Consider the following 17,980-nt stretch of genomic DNA (forward strand, 5'->3'; position numbering starts at 1 on the left):
AACTGAGCTACAAGAGTCCCTCTCTATTTCTAATAAACGCGGCTTGATAATCTCCAGGTATAAGATGCTCCAAGCAATTGAATACACCCTTACGTATGCCTAAAGCTACCTGCAATTGCTATATGTGTGTGTGTGTGTGTGTGTATATATATATATATATATATATATATATATATATATATATATATATATATATATATATATATATATGTGTGTGTGTGTGTGTGTGTGTGTGTGTGTGTGTGTGTGTGTGTGGATATGTTTGTTTTTATTTGTTTCCGTACGTCTTCACAGCTGCTAATAATATAATTATTAGTAAGTATGTTTACAAGTTTCGGGCATTCTCTCATTCAACAGGTCGGTCAGATGGTATCTTAGAAGAATTAAGTTAACTCCCATTGGATGGGTTGAATCATGTGCGTTCTTCTACGATGTTAGAAATTTACGATTTGTCACGTAGGTAGTAGTAGCAAAGTGCGTTTTCGCCATTTTCCAAGTAAACAAATGCGTACAGCTGGACACGTTTGGTCTTTTTTTCTTGTGTTCTTGTAACATCAAGCTTCAGATGTATTTATACTCTAATTAGATATTATTTGATAGAAAAAATTATTTGTTTGGATTATTCATTTCAAATAGAAGTACTCATCAGTTTAATCTTTTTCCCTTCTTGTGCCAAATGTCAATGTTTTATTCCTGCAACATCAAACTCCATTTCAACAATCTCTGAGTTTTATTTTCATGTTTATGAATATAAGGGAGTGTTTTGATCACTGATTACAATAATCGGAGAAGGAGCGGAATTGGTATACACTTGAAAGTGTTGTAAAACCAAAACGAAAGCCAAGCATTCCTTCTCGATAGTGGAAAAATTTCTCTAATAGTTATTTAATTATTAGAGAAATAGCACACTGGATGAGCCTTGCCGCTTTCATCTTCCTGAGTTATTACGTCACTAACCCCATTCGTCACTTGCATCAACAGACATTTTGAATGATTCGTCAAGATCTGTAGCTGAAAGAACTGTTCCACTTTTAAGTATGGCCTTTAATTTATCGAACACATCCTGACATTTGTCAGTCCAATCAAACTTCTTACTCAATAAATTGGTCATAGGCTCAGCAATTATGGAAAAATTTGAGCAAACTTTCCGATCATATCCATCCATGCCAAAAAATCTCATCAGTTGCTTGTTATACAAAGCTTTAAACTTAGCTTCTACAGGCGTATATTGACTATATCACACAATGTTCTAAAAGTGTGCCACAAGCTCGGCAAATTTCACTTTTACTTAAATTAATAGTCAAATTTGCCGCACTCAAGAGAGGAATTTCCAGATAGTTTCTAGGTGATCTTTTCAGGTGTATCTGTATATAATGGCGTGGTCGATGTTCGCATCACGGCCATCAATACCAGATATTCATTAAGCGCTCGAAAGTTGTGTGAGAATTGTTCAAACCAAACTAGCATCACTTTGTATTAGTACAGTCTGGGGTTGCAAAAGCCGAAATTTCTTTGCTCTGTCAATAAGTGGAATCAACCAGAATCCTTTTAATCGGTCAAACCTGGTGACTTATTTTGCATTTCCTGTTCTATCAACACAGTCATCAATTCTTTGCATTGGAAATGGGTCTCTTTTAGTGACACTGTTCACTTTTCTGAAGTCAGTACACATAGGGGAAGAATTATCTGGTTTCGGCACAAGAATACACGGCGAACTTCAATTAATTTTGCTTGCTTCAGTGAAGCAATTCTCAATCAAATATTTAATTTCCATTTTCAAACATTCCTGCTTGAAAGCATTGATGCTGTAAGGTGCAGCTTTACAGGCATGGAATCTACAATTTTACCATCATAGTACATTTTGTTTGTTCCAGTGTAAACACCAGGGAACAAGTGCTCATATTCACATATTAGCTGATTTAACTCATCCTTTTCGTTTGGTTGTTAATGTAAAAATTTCTTCTCCAGATTCTTTAAGATTGCAGAATTTTGAAGACTGGTTGAATCAAAGTCACTACAATCCGATTGTACGTCATGATTTTAATCGCCACTTCGTGGGATGTGGATCTATCTAGATCAATATATTCCTTTAACATATTTACATGACTAGTGTCGGAGCTATTTATGCTTCCAATCCCGTGAGTGTTTATGACAGAAACTAAGTCATTTTGTTTTTAATTTTACAAGGACCATAATTTTGAAGCATTTTCAATAGAGACAGGACATTATCACCAGGTTAAAAAGTTCTTTCCTTTGTAGCTATGACTGTCATAATTGTATTTTTGATTGAGTTGACTGGAGATTATATCTTGCTACATCACAATATAAAGATTCAAGCTAAAAGATTAATGTAGGAATCCTCTGTTAAAAGAAGTTTTTCTTTTAACGATTCCAATGGTCGTTGGAAACCATGCCCAAAAACTAGTTCGAAACAACTAAAACTGGGCAAATGAAAAATAAAACAAGATCTAGAATATTTGGAAACATCACTTTTAATTTCCTGCCAAAAAATTGATGTAAGATCTTGTGGTAAGTCTTACTGACTCCTAAATAGCCAGCGAAATGAGTTTCATCGGCTCAACTAAGAATTTTCTGTTTTTGCGAGTTAGGAACAACAATTTCATAGCTCAGTGATCACTCGTCACCAGCGGGTACTTCGGGTGGTCTCCATTTTCTCATAAATATCCCATTTCTACAAAAATAGCAGGTTGGTACCTCGGCAGAATCAGCCTCGCTAATGGCCTTCTGAAGCAAACAGGAGATCTCAGGATTTTTTCCCTCTTCGACGACAAATAGTTTTCGTTTATCACCCTGATTAGAAATAAGAAAATGAGTTGTTTGAAGAGGATCACAATGATCAATACCTTTTGATGGACCAGTAACAGGGGTAAAAGTGACCTTACCAAAAGCCTAATCAATACAAGTGTCAGATGAAGGAAGACTTTCCTGATCAAGGTCATTCTCATGAGCTCTCATTGCCATTGCTCTATTAACTGAACAAGCAGGGTATAAATCAGGGATTTTATTTTCAGAAGGATTAACATTTTGATCCAAGCAAGGTATGACATTTATAAGGGGATAAACCACAACGTTCTCACCAGCTACGTGATTGCCTAGCAATAAACGAACAACCTTATTCACAGCATTCATATTTAATAGTCCTGAAACTAAGTCTGATGATAAATTAACATTATGGAGTGAAACTGGAATGAAACTAACTGAACAAGAACACTTTCAGGAGAAGAAGACTTTTCAGACAAAGGCTAAGTACCTAATAACAAAGCAACTCTGAGAAGCACCTTTTTCTAATAATACTTTAATAGGGATAAGATTGGCCAAATCTCATAAGTGATATAGAACCCTTCGACATGAATGGTTCATAATTTTCCATAACAAAATCAGACTGGGCTTTGTTTGACCCAACTAATGTATTGTGTCCAATACATTACCAAGACCTTGACCTCTGAAGCTCAAGTATTCATAGCTCTATTTCCGTCTGGTTTTTCAATTTCAATTCTTTTAGTTTCATTTTAGGGCTAGATGGAGACTTACTAATTAATCATCAAGCATTTGCATCAAAAATTTCCTATTCCACAAAATACTTGACTTAAATATTTTAAATTTCATATTTTAACAAAGACGATTTTATTTCTGAAAGAGATAAGCGGTTGGCAATCTTCAGCAACTCATCTTTCCGTAAACACTCAAATCCTTTCTAGGTCGAATTGGAAGCAAAACTCTCCACCTTGATGACATTGGGAAAACTTGTTGCTTTCACTAAGTAAAATCAAAGAGCAGAGATAAAGAAATGTCCAAATTATCAAACTTATAAATGTGAGAGGAACTTACAGAATTATGAAGTGAATCCAAAACAATACTGAAAAAGTTCTGATGAAGTCCGAAAAAAATAAAAGTTCCGTATAGATGTCAGAACCGGAAATGTACTGGTCCGCCAAGATTCGTGACGTTATCTAAATGGCATTGTCCATAACTCCTTTGAATAATTCACAATAGTTCCAGAACAATATTTGTCCCGATGAGTACTTCTATTTTAAATGAATAATCCAAACAAATGTTTCTTCCTCTCAAAAATATATAAATACAACATAAATACGTCCGTACTCTTAATGTTACCAAAAGAACACAAGAAATAAGAATGACCAAACGTGTCCAGCTGTATGTATTTGTATACTAAGAAAATTGTGAAAACGCACTTTGCTACTATTATCTACGGGACAAATTGTAAATTTCCAACATCGTAGAAGAACGCACATGATTCAACACAAACGATGGAAGTTAACTTAATTCTTCGTTAACATTTGTTTGGAAATAGAAAATACTCATAGGGCTATAATATTTATCTCGAACTATTATGAATTATTCTAAGGCGTTCTGGACAATGACATTTAGGCAACGTCACGATTCTTTGCGGACAAGTACATTTCCGGTTCTCAAATTTATACGGGACTTTTCTTTCTTTTGGACTTTAATCTAACTTTTTTTAGAATTATTTTGGATTTACTTCATAATACTTACTTCATAATACTGAAAGATCCTCTCGCATTTTTAAAAATAATTTTGAGAAATCAATTATTTGTTATGTTTTTTTTTAAACACTTGTTGGATGGTTTTGCTTTCTTTCAGTTACTTAGTTTATAGCCATAGAATGAATGGTAACACAGTGCATGAAGAAATATTAGGATACTATATTTAGTCTGAATCCGCTGCCTGTGTATGTCCATGGTAATAATGGAGACTCTCACTGCTTCAGTCGTAATAGTTTTACATGCTGAATTGTTCGTTTGTTATTAAGCACCAAACAACTTAATGAGCCCGACCTGATCAGATAGATATGAATATTTAATTATTCACCTAAGTACATTTCCTTGCTGTTTTGATTTAAATCAAACAACCTTGGAATAGTTATGCCGTGGAAACCCAAGGTTTAGCACTTAGGTGACAGAAATCATGTAAAAGAGGTCATGAAATGCTGAAATCAAACTCTTTCAACGCAGTACCGGAATGAAACCGCATGCCACATTTGTTTGCAATCCAACAAACCTTGCTTACATATGCTTCGAAAAACAAGATCAGAAGGAGGAGCAAACAGGGGCATAACTCCTGTAGATAAACTTGCGTAACGACGGAAATTGATATTATTCAATACTTTAACAGCATAAACTTGCATCGAACCTTGCTAAGTTAAATTTTTTGAAACAAACGTTTGAAGAACAGAGGCCATAACTCCACTACGTAATTACGCAGAAAGCTAAAAATCAAATTCTTTTGAAGTCTTGTCATTATATGATTACACATCAAATTTACCTAAACTCCAACATATTCCAGTAAAGTATCGTACTTAAACCAAACTGTTAACAGATGTACTGTAAGACGAACCAACATATGGCTGTACATACGTGATTACTACTATAAGGCTCCTTGCGTTGATCCTGTCACACAAACCCGTCAAATTAACAATTTGGGCGAAACATGTTGTAAAAAGTGAACATAGGTTATGCTCTCTGAGCTATACCGACGTTGCAATTTTAAGGAGAAACAATTGTTCTTGCAAGATACCCATGCTGCGTGGAAAGCAAAATGTCATACCTACATTGACGTGCTATGAGAATATATAGCAGTCAAGGTAGAGATAGGAATGTCGGAGTGCATGTCTCAATAGGAATTTAACCAAGAATTTTGGCTGGTGGAGTTATAATTGGAAATATAAGAAGGCAAATAATTCGAATACTTAGTAGTTTTCAATTGTGGCCAGGTAAAACTTTAGCTATACATATATTGGTGATTTATGGACCGAAACACTATGTGAATTCATGAAGCCAAGCTGTAAAATGATATTCAGACCAGGATACAGGTGGAAAAGTTTACTTTTGGCGAGTTCCTAATGTAGTACCATGAAAGAACTGTACAACTAAAAGAGAGCTCAACAACAGGAATAGAATTAGTTTTTATTTTTTTATTTAATTTATCATCATGAGAGGTAGAGTTTTTTGGGATGTGTGAGTGTGTGTATTATTAGTGTTATATGTCAATAAATGTTAAATTTTATTTGTGCATTTCCTCTGTTTTCGTTCTTTTGAGTGACTATCGTTTGTCCCAAATATTCACCCTCCCCTATCTTAAGTATTTGGATAAGTGTTGAGAAGTTCGTGACATTTGGCGAACCTGGCAGGACCACCAAAATAGGACAGGTCGGTTAGTCACTTAATAATGTGGTGCTTTTCAGTTTTAGTGAGCATAACATTACGCTGCGCCCACGGGTGTCCAGCCTCTTAACTGTTTAGATAAAGGGGTAGCCCACTGATAGGCAAGAGTTTTGTCTTATTATCTAGTCTTGTTTTGTCAAGTTTATTCATAAAATCTATCTTTTTTGTATGGTCAAGTTTGTCCCAAATATTCGACTCTTTCGTATCGACAAGTTTCTTTCAATGTACTCATTTGATTTTGGGTTTTTGCTTGTTTAAACTTTACCATTAGTAGATTAGTTATTTTTAAGTAAGATGGCAAGTGCAAAAGTTAGAAAGGCTCTTATAGATGAAGGAAAATCATTAGGTTTGGAGGGGACTGAACTTCTAAATTTTACTTAGAAAAAGGGTTACTAAGAGCAAAACAGAAAGCAGAGAAAGAAAAGTTATTGTTGCTCGAAGCAATAGAGGAAGCATGAAGGGGGTTCATTACGTAAGGAAGAGAGGATTAAAATTCCTAAGGAAAATGAAACTGAAAGAGAGAGATAAGAAAATAAAATTAAAGGAAAAAGAGGTACAGATAAAAAAGATAGGCACATACAAGGCAGATAGAAAAAGATAAGAAAATTTAATTGGAAAGTATTAAATTAAGATTAGCTCAAGTTCAGTCCCAAGAGCATTCCGAATTCCGTAGACATATAGAATTTTTGGACCGAGACAAGGAAGTCCCAGTCAAGTGGTTACATTATTTGTCTCCCCACGAGGCTTGCCCGGGGGCAGAGACATATAATGTAACCCCGCGACTGGGATTTCCTTGTCTCGGTCCAAAACCCAACGTAGATTCTTTTTCTCATCCAATAATTTCCTTTAAAGAAAAAGGAGCTTCTCACTTGTGCAATATAGTTCACCCGGAAATGTTTACATGCAGTGCATTAATACAAATATGTTAATGAGGACTGTGGCGTGACCGTGTCATCCTAAGTACACAGTTTTTATGCGTGAGCCAAACAAATAACAACATAAAACGTTGCATAGTATTGAGTTATTATGACATTTAATATATGGATGTTATACAGACCCTAGCGGATAACCATGTGCGAAACTTTACGTTCACTAATTCTTTGAAAATCTATTTTTCTGTCTTGGAAATATGGCAAGTTCTACAGCTAAATTTGCTTATGGATTAACGTCTTGACTGATAAATGATTCCTTCTGGCTGGTAAGTGCATTATTTGTCCTTAAATATTGTAGGTATATTTTTTATTCAACTGGGGCACAATGGATATGTTTAACAAAATTAGAATAAAGCATGTTTGATATAACACATTTCTGGCTGTTACTAAGTTTACTGTAGTTGTTACGAGAGTTATGAGGCAATGAAGTGTGTAGGTCTATAGTCTGTGTGCATGAATCAGTGTTTTCTGTCATAGTTCATTTCACACAGCATTAAGAATTTTATTCTATCTGTAGCACAGTCATTTTGTTAGGTCAGCCTCATTAAATGTAGCTAACACTATATAATTTGTTTCACACGAAGTATTTAAAACTAGTCAGGTAGCTTTAGTTACATTTAATAACGCTGACCTGAAAATGTACTGAGCTAAGCCTGCATATAGGATACAATTGACCATGCTGTGTTTAACGAACTAGCATAATAATAAAAAGCCCGACATCGTATGCGTGTGTGTCTTTGTCTCTCTCTGTCTCGAAATCTTTTTGTATGGTGTGTTCTCAAAGATAGATTGACCTTAAGTTGCTGTATTTTTGTTATATATTTGTTGTTGTTGTTTGATTTTTAGAACAACTACGTCAGGCACAGCAGAAGACAATAAGGGTTTCTTTTTTAAAAGTAGTTCTGAGTGCGTGGACAACTTGACTGAGACGACTGGTCTGAGATGACTAGACTGAGATAAAAAAAAGTAAGGTTAGTAAAACAGTTAGATTTTTCTGTCGCATGCGTGAGAAAAGAAAAGGTTACAGATATTAAACCAAAATACCTATATTTAGGGAAGAAACAGATGACGTAGCTGCATATTTGTATGGTTTCAAACAACATGCAATATATGGTAAATGATAACTGGGTTAAATTTCATGCCACCTTGGTGACTGGTAAGGCACTTTCTATCAGTATAATTAGGCCCTTAAAACCTTACGATGCTTTAAAAGAAGGGTTTTGGCAACGTTTTCGCTGTTCAGAGGAAGGTTTCCGTCAAATTTCGTTTAGCGAATAATGAAGATGATAATAAATTTCAGGCTTTCGTCGTGCGGATAAGTCATTATTTGGAAAGATGGATTGAACTGTAGAAAATTGAACGTACTCTTGAAGGGTTGACTGACCTGAATTTACGCGAGCAAGTTTTACAAGTGTGTCATTTTGACTTGGCCACTTATTTACGTGAAAAACAGTTCAGTAACTTTCAAGACATGATATTAACTCCCGAAAAATACCGTGAGGCCCACCCTTAAGAACCCTTAGCCAATGATTCAAAAGGAAAGGTATTCACTTCGTCTGCTGTAAAACAATAGTTTCAATTTAGGAATATAAATTTTAGACACAGGTGGAAGGAGTTATTCGTCCCGCAGCACAAACGCAACCCAAAACATACTGAGACCTACAGCACTTTACCTTACAGTCCAACAACGGAGACTTGTAAGCACAATGCTATGCCGATAACGTGCTAGAAGTATAATCAGCCAGGACATTTTGCTAGAGACTGTAAGATAACAGCTATCCTTAATGCTGGAATTGGGATAGATCCCTTTCATGCATGCATAGGTGTGAGGCGAATCAAAACGAAAAAGAAAACCTCATTATATTGTGACCATTATATATCCGTGCTGGTGGCTAAGAAACATGATGGTCTAAGATCATTCCCCATTACCAAAGGTAGAGCAGGGACTCAGACTGTCAGTGTTGTAAGAGACACTGGGTGTACCACAGTGGGGATACGCAAATCATTAGGCATCACAATAAATATACTGGAGATACAGCCTTTTGTGTCAAGTTCTCGGGTACTGTAGAAAAATTCAGCGTAGCTGAAATGTCAGTCGATTCGGTTTATTTCAAGGGCACAGTCAAGGCATGTGTAATGGATAACCGCATTGTCCATCTCATCGTAGATAATATAGAGGGTATCGATGATACTCTACCTATTCCTGCAAATCAGACACGAGCTAGGTAGCAAAAATGGAAACACCAACCCCTCCGTTAAAAATTCCGACGTATTTACACCTGGATGTCTATCCAGAAAAGCTAGAAGTTACAAAACATCAACCCTTCTTTAGCTCTGCTAATAGCTAAAGCAAAGACAAAAGAGAGTAGGGAAACAAATAAACTTGTAATAAGTTACCAGCTGAAGAAACGGCTATTACATCGTGATTTAAGAACAAGCGAATGCAAGAGTACATTTCGCAATTAGTAGTACCTGCTAGTTTACTATCTAATGTCATCGATACCGCCCATGAATGTATAATGAGTGCACATTTAGGTATTTATAACGAACTCTCGCAAAGGACATTAGAATCATTCCTTTGGTCTGGAGTAGTTACAGATGTTAAACGGTATCGTGTCTCGTGTGTCATTTGTCCAAAAACAGTCGATAAAGGGCACATTCCAGTAGCTCCACTTGACAAAATGTCCGTGACTGACACCCCTACGCCATATACAAACTGCCACAGTGGCCGAGACTTTAATTAAAATGTTTTCTAGAATAGGGATCACCGAAGAAAAACTCGGTGACAGAAGGGCTCAGTTCGCCTCTGATCTCATGAAAGAAATCACGCGGCTACTATCTATTCAACAGACGTCCATACCATACAAAGATACATGGTTTAGTTGGGCGGTTCAATAACACTTTAAAGACTATGTTACGTAATATGACGCATGTGCGACCCACTGATTGATACAGATATCTCCAATCCCTCTATAGAAGAAACCCGCAGGTCCCATGCAAATTCTTAACTAACTCTGGATCGGTGGAAATGAAGGGCACGAACTTAAAATTACACCTCGGTATGTAATAGATTTGCGTAATCTCTTGGCAGAAACATGCAAGCTTGCTCAGAGAACTGTTACCGAAGCTGCTAGTAGGTATAAGACGTATCATGATTAGCGAGCTACTTACAGGTCCCTAAGGCAGGTGACAAGGTATTCGTTCTAAGGGCCACAAATGTTAACCGTCTCCTATCATGTTGGAAGGGTCCATATTTAGTTACAGAAACCATTAGTCCTTATAGGTTACTGCATTTGTATGGGAAAATATGAACGAGTTTTTCGGATGGATATACTGCACGACCTTGGGAATGCAATATATCCATCTGCCAAAATTGGTCATATTTTCCCATACAAATGCAGTAACCTTTTTATTATATGCTCATTTTCTTATTTTACCTAAGGTAACTGAATTTATGCTGTATTCCAAACTAAATTCACCAACGCAGATTCATCAGTACACAAGAACAAAATTAGTAATGCGCACATAACTCCGCCCAGATAAATTTGAACTTACTCGTGCGATAAACATCACTTTTGAGAGAAAATTGCGTTTTGGTCAACTTATACTTTAAATTTAGAATCATATTGTGAATGAATGCGCATTGCAACAACTGTTCCCTTGGCTGGAATGAATAGATTTGGTATTTTTGTCGATTCTACGAAATTTCGTGATTATGGGATGGATTTCTCTGTGCCAATTCTACATGAAGTACATCTGCCTTCAGCAGCGATGGAGCAGAGTACTGACATCTGCAAGTGTGTTTCTTTTCTGTCATTGCATTTTTGGAATCATACTGTGGGAAAATAGGAATTCTTTCAATTGTAATTATCAAAGACACGCTATGGAATATGATGTTCATTTCATTTTGAGTGCAGTAAGGAGGATATAATTGCACTTGGAATGTAGTCGAAATTACATTACCAAAGTCAGGATGTAAAACTGTAAGTATATCTTTTGCCATTCTTTTTGCCAGCTAAAAAAGATAAGTTTATGCCTTATTATTTTTATGTTATTTGTAGGGACCGATCGATTTTATGACCTCTCTGACTTCTATCGCTAACATAAATCCGAAACATTGTATCACAAAAGTTCACGCGGAATATTGCAAAGCAGCTGGTATGTGGCAGTCCACGAAACATCTACTTTAGTTCAGAAACAAATTTAATCAACAAAAATGTACAGCGTCTACTACTTGAGTGTACATGATTTGTTTACAAAGTAGTTCCTAATACACAATTGGGCACACGTGTCGTGCACGTGAGTGCAATATGAAGATGTGCGATATCGTAAAATATTGCGCAATTCTGACAATGTACAGTTAACAGAGACATAAATGAGCATATAATAATTCCAATTATATAGTTAGATAGGAGCCAAAAGGAAAATATTGAACATGCTCAATAAACACAATGAACGGAAAGAGGTTTAACAACAGCCTAAGCATTTCAATGTTGAGAGTAGAGGTCAAGGGGATAACAATTGTGAATTCATGATTTTTCCTGTTTAGCAGACAAGCTCAACAACTAATGGTGTTATGACTATTGGCTCATTTTAGACACAAAGTCAAAGTCAAAAATCCGATTTGAGTCAAATATTTCATAACTTTAAAGACTTCCAAACCAAAATACCAGATCAAATCAAATTGATAGAACATACAATAACAGTAGCCACATCTACACAGATCAACACCAAACCATATCCTAAACCATTTAGAACCACGTAAATCATCCAGAAAAACGTTAAAAGCATGCTTGACTTGGAGTAATAGAACCAAAAAAATCACCCTATTATTCACCCATTGTCCTTATGAAAAAGAAAATGAATAGACTCGCTTCTATATCGATTACCGTCAACACAATAAAATTACATTTTTTGCTGCAGAGTCTATACCTTACAGGAAGAACGTTTATGCCGACTAACGGACGCAAAGTATTTCACCAAATTTGACCTAAAAAAGTATATTGGCAAATAAAATTAGCCCCTGAGAACCGAGAAAATAAAACAGCCTTTCAGACCTCATTAGGCCTCTTTCAATTTGTGACAATCCCCTTTGGATTGGCCAATGCGCTGGCCACTTTTCCACGCCTTATGCGAAAATTACCATTAGAGAAACATGACCCCTCAACTTTTGTTTGACATTTTCGTTGCATCACACACATGGAAAGACACCTAGAATCAGTTCGAATCAGCACTTGAGATTCTTAGAAAAGAAAAACCTTACAGTCAGACATCTAAGGGTAAGGCATGGCTTAAACAACTAGAATTTATAGGATACCTTGTGGGTGGTGGTGAATTAAAACCCGATGAGAAAACTACAAAATCAATTTTACAGTTGTCAGTACCATAATCCAAACACCAAGTTAGAAATGTGATGGGTATGACCATCTTCTACTGAAATGTAATTCTGAATTTATCTGAACAAAGTGCATGTCTCACTGACCTAGTTAAAAAGAATAAACTAAATAAGGTAGTTTGGACTGAAGAATGTGACCGAGCATTCAAAACCCTGAAGCTTGTTTTCGCTAAAGATCCCATCTTAAAACTTTCTGATCTCAGTAAAGACTTTGGTGTTCATACTGATGACTCAGATGCAGGACTAGGGGTTGAATTACTTCAGTGGTATGGAAATGAATTACATCCTGTACAGTATGGTAGTTGTAACTTCTTGGACAGCGGAAAACAAAATTCTACTATTGAGAGTGTTTAGCAATAGTATGGGCTGCAGAAAACTTTGTTTAGTGTTTACATGGCACGGAGTTTACTTTACAGGTCGACCATATGCTATTGACATTCTTGACCTAAAGTCGTTCCAAAAACGGTAGACTAATGCTTTGGGCTCTAGCTTTCTAGATGTATAGAATTTTAGTTAATTCTATTGCCGGAAAATCCAACGTGGAAGCTGACGCATTATCTCACTGCCCCTGAAGAAATCAAGTAAATAGGCAAATGATATGTCAGTGTCAATTATCAAATTTTCACTCAGTATTAGAAGTTTAGTTCCAGTGTTAATGTAAATTTTAAACATGTTTGTTTTTAGATATCTATAAATGTATGTCTCAAACAGCTAGATAACACAATTCTTATCATTTTACTTAATGTATTGATGTTTATTTTTGTGTATTAATGTTAGCTGTATGTGTATAATATGAAAGTACGAATGGTTATATACGTAAATCATTTAAATTATTTATTATGGACGGAATTCACTATGGATGTAGACATGCAAGATCATTTAGGTCTGAAAGAAACAAGGAACTATGTACGAAAGATAAAGTTCAAAGAATTTAAGTTATTCGGTGTGGAAGTGAATTTTCTATGGATGAGAATAGATTCTTGCAAATGGGTAGCATGGTTTGTGCTAACTAGTCTGGTGACACCAAAAAGGACCCGTTTGTTGTCCTGCATTGGGGAGGAATGTCATACAAACCGGCCAAAATAATAGTTTGTTGCCAAGAGTAAACATAGTTATACTCCCTGAACTACACTAATGTTGCGATTATGAGGAGAAACATGTCTTCTTCCGAGATACCCGTGCTGCGTGGAAAGCATGCTGTCAGACACACATTAATTTATCATGAGACTATAAATCAGTCAAGATAAAGATAGGAGTGTAGTAGTGCTTTTCTCCATAGGCCCCCGCCGAGAGTTTTGGCCGGTGCAGTCAAAATTGGAAATAAACGAAGGCAAAGAAAGAATTGGAACATTGAGTAATTTTCTATTGCGACCACGTAAAACTTTCGTTATATATATATATATATATATATATATATATATATATATATATATATATATATATATATATATATATATATATATATATATATATATATATATATATATATTGGTGACTTATGGATGATATGTGAGTGTATGCATTATTAGTGTTAAATGTCAATAAATGTGATATCATTATTTCTGTATTTCCGATGTTTGTCTTCGTTCTTTCGAGTGACTATCGCCTCTCCCAAATATTTACCCTCCCTTATCTTAAGTATCGGACAAAGTGTACCGGAGTTCGTGACAAGTCCAATCGGCCCTACAGTAATAAAGAGCAGTAAATAAAGAAAAGCTATGTAATATCATGAAAATTCAGTCTTTGTATATGCATTTTAATCTTGCAATCATTAAGATATCAATACCATGACAGGAACACAAGAACTGCAATGTGAGAATCAAGATAAGTAAAGATCGTGAATTTATGTGATTTAACATTACATTTAAGGCATATACTTACGCAACAGGAATATAATCCCCTCCAAATGCATCTTTTTTTAGATAGGTGCGCAGAAAACAAGTCTTATTAGCATCACTGAAAGGGAAAAATATTGACACTACCAAGTGATACATCTTCTGTAGATTGCATTAACATAAAAACAGTTTGTTACTTTCTTTCAGACACATCAAAAAGTCGCGAATGCAAATTTGTCTTTTAATGAAGCCAACTTCTTTTTCATTTCTTCAATAATTTGACTTTACTAAACTTACGAAATATAGTTTATTATACCTGTGATCGCGTGTGGTTACAAGGTGGTGTTTGGACACCAAAGATTGTGTATTTGTTTTCTCAGCAGCATTTTTCTGTGGTTAAATGAGATCCTAAGTTTTTTCTCCACAAAAGTTACTCTAATATTGCAACACTTTTGACGTCCAAAATAAAATGGGGCGTTCAACTACCAAAGAAAACTGAACTACATGTGAAAAAATTGTATACTGCAAGAAATTTCTACATAAAATCCATGCAAAAGCTGTGGACAGCATGGTCTTGGAGGCATTTGCAATGATTTGCTATTGTATTTTTCCATAACAATAGATTTGTCATGAATAGTTAAGTGGAAAATGTCGTTTTGCCTGTTAATCGTCTCATGGCTACGCATGCAAGCCAGGAACAACAGGTAATTGTATATCAGGATCCAAAGCCAATTGCAAGTAAATTGCAAAACATGTGGCATCCAACTATTACATTATTGAATCTGCCATTGCTAGTGTAACAGTGACACCAAATATCTCACCATTCGAAGACAGGAGAAAATGTTACTGTGGACACAAACATGTCTCACTATAACTAATTATTCTCAGACGTGCAAGTGCGGCATTTGCCCAGTTTCTACCAATCGGCATAAAGATTCAATTAGGGTCAAGTGCAGTTGATGGTATAATATAACATGAGAATCCTATAATATCCCAACTTTAAAAGAAATTGTGTCAATAGTTATTAAAACGCAAGGTATTCAGCCACAACTTTAGTAACTTCAAGTGTCCTACATATTGACTCCGTGGCACCAACCACTGGCTAGGCACAGGGGCAGGAGAGGTACGCGGTAGGAGTTGTGACATCACAATCTCAATATGAAATCCATTGCTTAATCCTGGATTGATGGTTAGTGCCACCAAAAATTATATTCCATCGAATCTTTTATCTTGTGATTTTGTATTTTTCTACCTTAATCTCCATTATATTTTCCTTATGAAGAATGTGTGTTGCTACAATCACATCTTCATGGGATACATCATTTTTAATTAAGCTTACTTTACAAATAAAGACCTGGTTTTTAAATGTGAATCATAGCATGTATTTTTTCTTTTCCAAATATCAGAACAATAGTGTCTTGACAAGATGCACAAGTGTGCCTAATAATGCTCTCTCACATTGCACAGTACAAGGATCTTGGTTTATGGATTGCCCACACAGTCCGGTGGATGTTGAAGTAGGGATAAGGGATCAAGTGCCCACAATGAGTTGTGATGTTCAATCGGTACTGTGGAACACACCTCGCTGTTTCTATTGTGTTCGCTTGAGTAGACACGCTAAAGACAGATGGGAGAGACCCCGACGGCAGGTGTTAATTTCATACCATTACTTGCACAAATTATATTTAGTAACATTTCTTTTTGCATACATCTGTGGCCTAGAAAGAAATCCACAAAAGAGAACACGCATAACGTATTAAAAAAACAATGTTTTAATATCTTGGATATCTTCCCAGCCCTGTCCATAACAGAGCATACATAAGAAACATTGCATAGCTACAGCGCACATCCCTGTTGATTGATTATATGTACATGCTCCTATTAGGATATACATAACTGGAAATTGACATATTGTTCTGTATCAAGCTGTAACTCTGATGTTCTTTCTCAATAAATGTTATTTCATAAAAGTGCGTTATGTACTGGTTATTCCTTTGTTATAGTTTCTATTTTATTTTCATACTATTTCCAAGACCAATTTAGAAGAAATTATGAAAGCAGTCAAGCAAATAAAACTCGAAACGTTCACGATAAAGAACTCTTGAACAAGTCATACTTTTTAAAGGTCAGTTTATAAGAATATCGTACCAACGTATATTACAAACAAAAATATTACATGAGCTATGCTACGAAACAGATTTTCAGTAACTTTACCCATAAACTTTGAAAATAACATAGTTTTGAGACAGTATGACAATTTTGTAAATGCGTCAAATTGTGTATACTATAATGACTGCTGAGCTCTATCACTGGCCATTCATGTCCTGAACAAAGTGACTTCGGTCAAAAGTTTTCTATTGTCACTTTTTTATAAATGCATCTCCAGGCACTGGCTGATGAGTCACATTACTTTGCTGTAACTTCCTACCTCGCATCAACAACTGTCAGTTCGGTCAGTTTTTCCATGTTCCAGTTGCTGATTAATATCGCGCTTCAATGTTTTAAAAGGTACATTAGCTGTTGAATGAAATGTCACAAAACCACACACCTTAAAACAAAAGAGATGCAAGATTATGAAAAACAAATTTCGACTGAGAAACGTATTTGATGCTAAATTCTCATATTGCAATGTAAAACGGATATTTATCGTTACATAAAAACCTAAATATAATTTATTCTCAAACTGAAATAAAAAAAAGTGTCAATGCCTTGATGTACATCCAGCAGCTTACTACCGGGACATGTGGGGTGGACAGGGTTGTTGCTCCGGGTGCCAGAGGTCTTGGTGCGCCAAAACCCCTTTGACAACATTTGTCCATACGGATCAAAAGGCTCTTCTCTATCAGTGGCTGTTCATGTCATAATGGAATGTGGAGATCTAATTCGCGCAACAAAACTAATCCGTCCACTATGATCCTGTTTTTCCCTTATCGCCAACTCCACACTTCAAACATGTATTTGGTCCAGTACTGCCTTGTCGAAAGCTGGACAAAGGAAATCCGCAATTTTTCCGCATGGTGTTATCTATCCAACCATAAGTCACTTACAGATATTTCTTTCTCCTATCATATTATGTATTTTGATAACATCTAATTAGAGACAGTTCTATTATAGAAAATACTTTTCTTATACATGATAATAAGCAGGTGGGCTGTAGCTAAACAATTGTGAGAACCGTATCAGAGATAATCACAGATACGTTTTTTGAACGAGAGAGAAAAAGACTAGGTTAACCGCTATTAAACCTCAATACTCATCCAGATTTTATTTTGACAGATTAACCCATAAGAAGAAACGTCCGCCATTCGAACTTCAATTACATGATAATGTCAGAATCGCAAAAGATGGTCAACATGCCGGATAGATCACGGAGATATTTTCGTTTATCATACAGTGAATGATGAACGCTCAGCGACTGTTATAAATAATCTTGCAGACAAAAAACGATATCTGTTCAGGAAAAAATTTATTGTCGAACATCAGAGCCAAGATGCTCCAACATGAATTATCAGTGATAAACACGAACTTGTTAAGGAATCACGACGACATAACAGCGTCATAGTGGATAAAAATTCTAAACCAGGCATGTTGACT

At 35.7% G+C, this 17,980-nt stretch overlaps 1 protein-coding gene across 3 annotated transcripts in view; it reads right to left on the reverse strand.

The window, feature by feature from the left end:
* The window catches only part of LOC149803797 (ras-related C3 botulinum toxin substrate 2-like), a 59,937-nt gene that overhangs the window by 16,008 nt on the left and 25,949 nt on the right, over positions 1–17,980 (reverse strand). For 2 of the 3 annotated variants that reach the window (XR_016420255.1, XM_089953601.1), the window contains exon 2: positions 14,433–14,507. The exons of the other annotated variant lie outside the window; for it this stretch is intronic. Coding sequence is in view for 1 of the 2 variants with exons in the window: in XM_089953601.1 (XP_089809727.1) it covers positions 14,433–14,507 (75 nt within the window). In the remaining variant the exon portion in view is untranslated. The remainder of the gene's footprint in view (positions 1–14,432; positions 14,508–17,980) is intronic. 3 annotated transcript variants of the gene reach the window in all.

This window comes from Sinohyriopsis cumingii, chromosome 3 (genome assembly GCF_028554795.1).
Source record: "Sinohyriopsis cumingii isolate HCF-2022 chromosome 3, ASM2855479v2, whole genome shotgun sequence".
NCBI lineage: Eukaryota > Metazoa > Mollusca > Bivalvia > Unionida > Unionidae > Sinohyriopsis > Sinohyriopsis cumingii.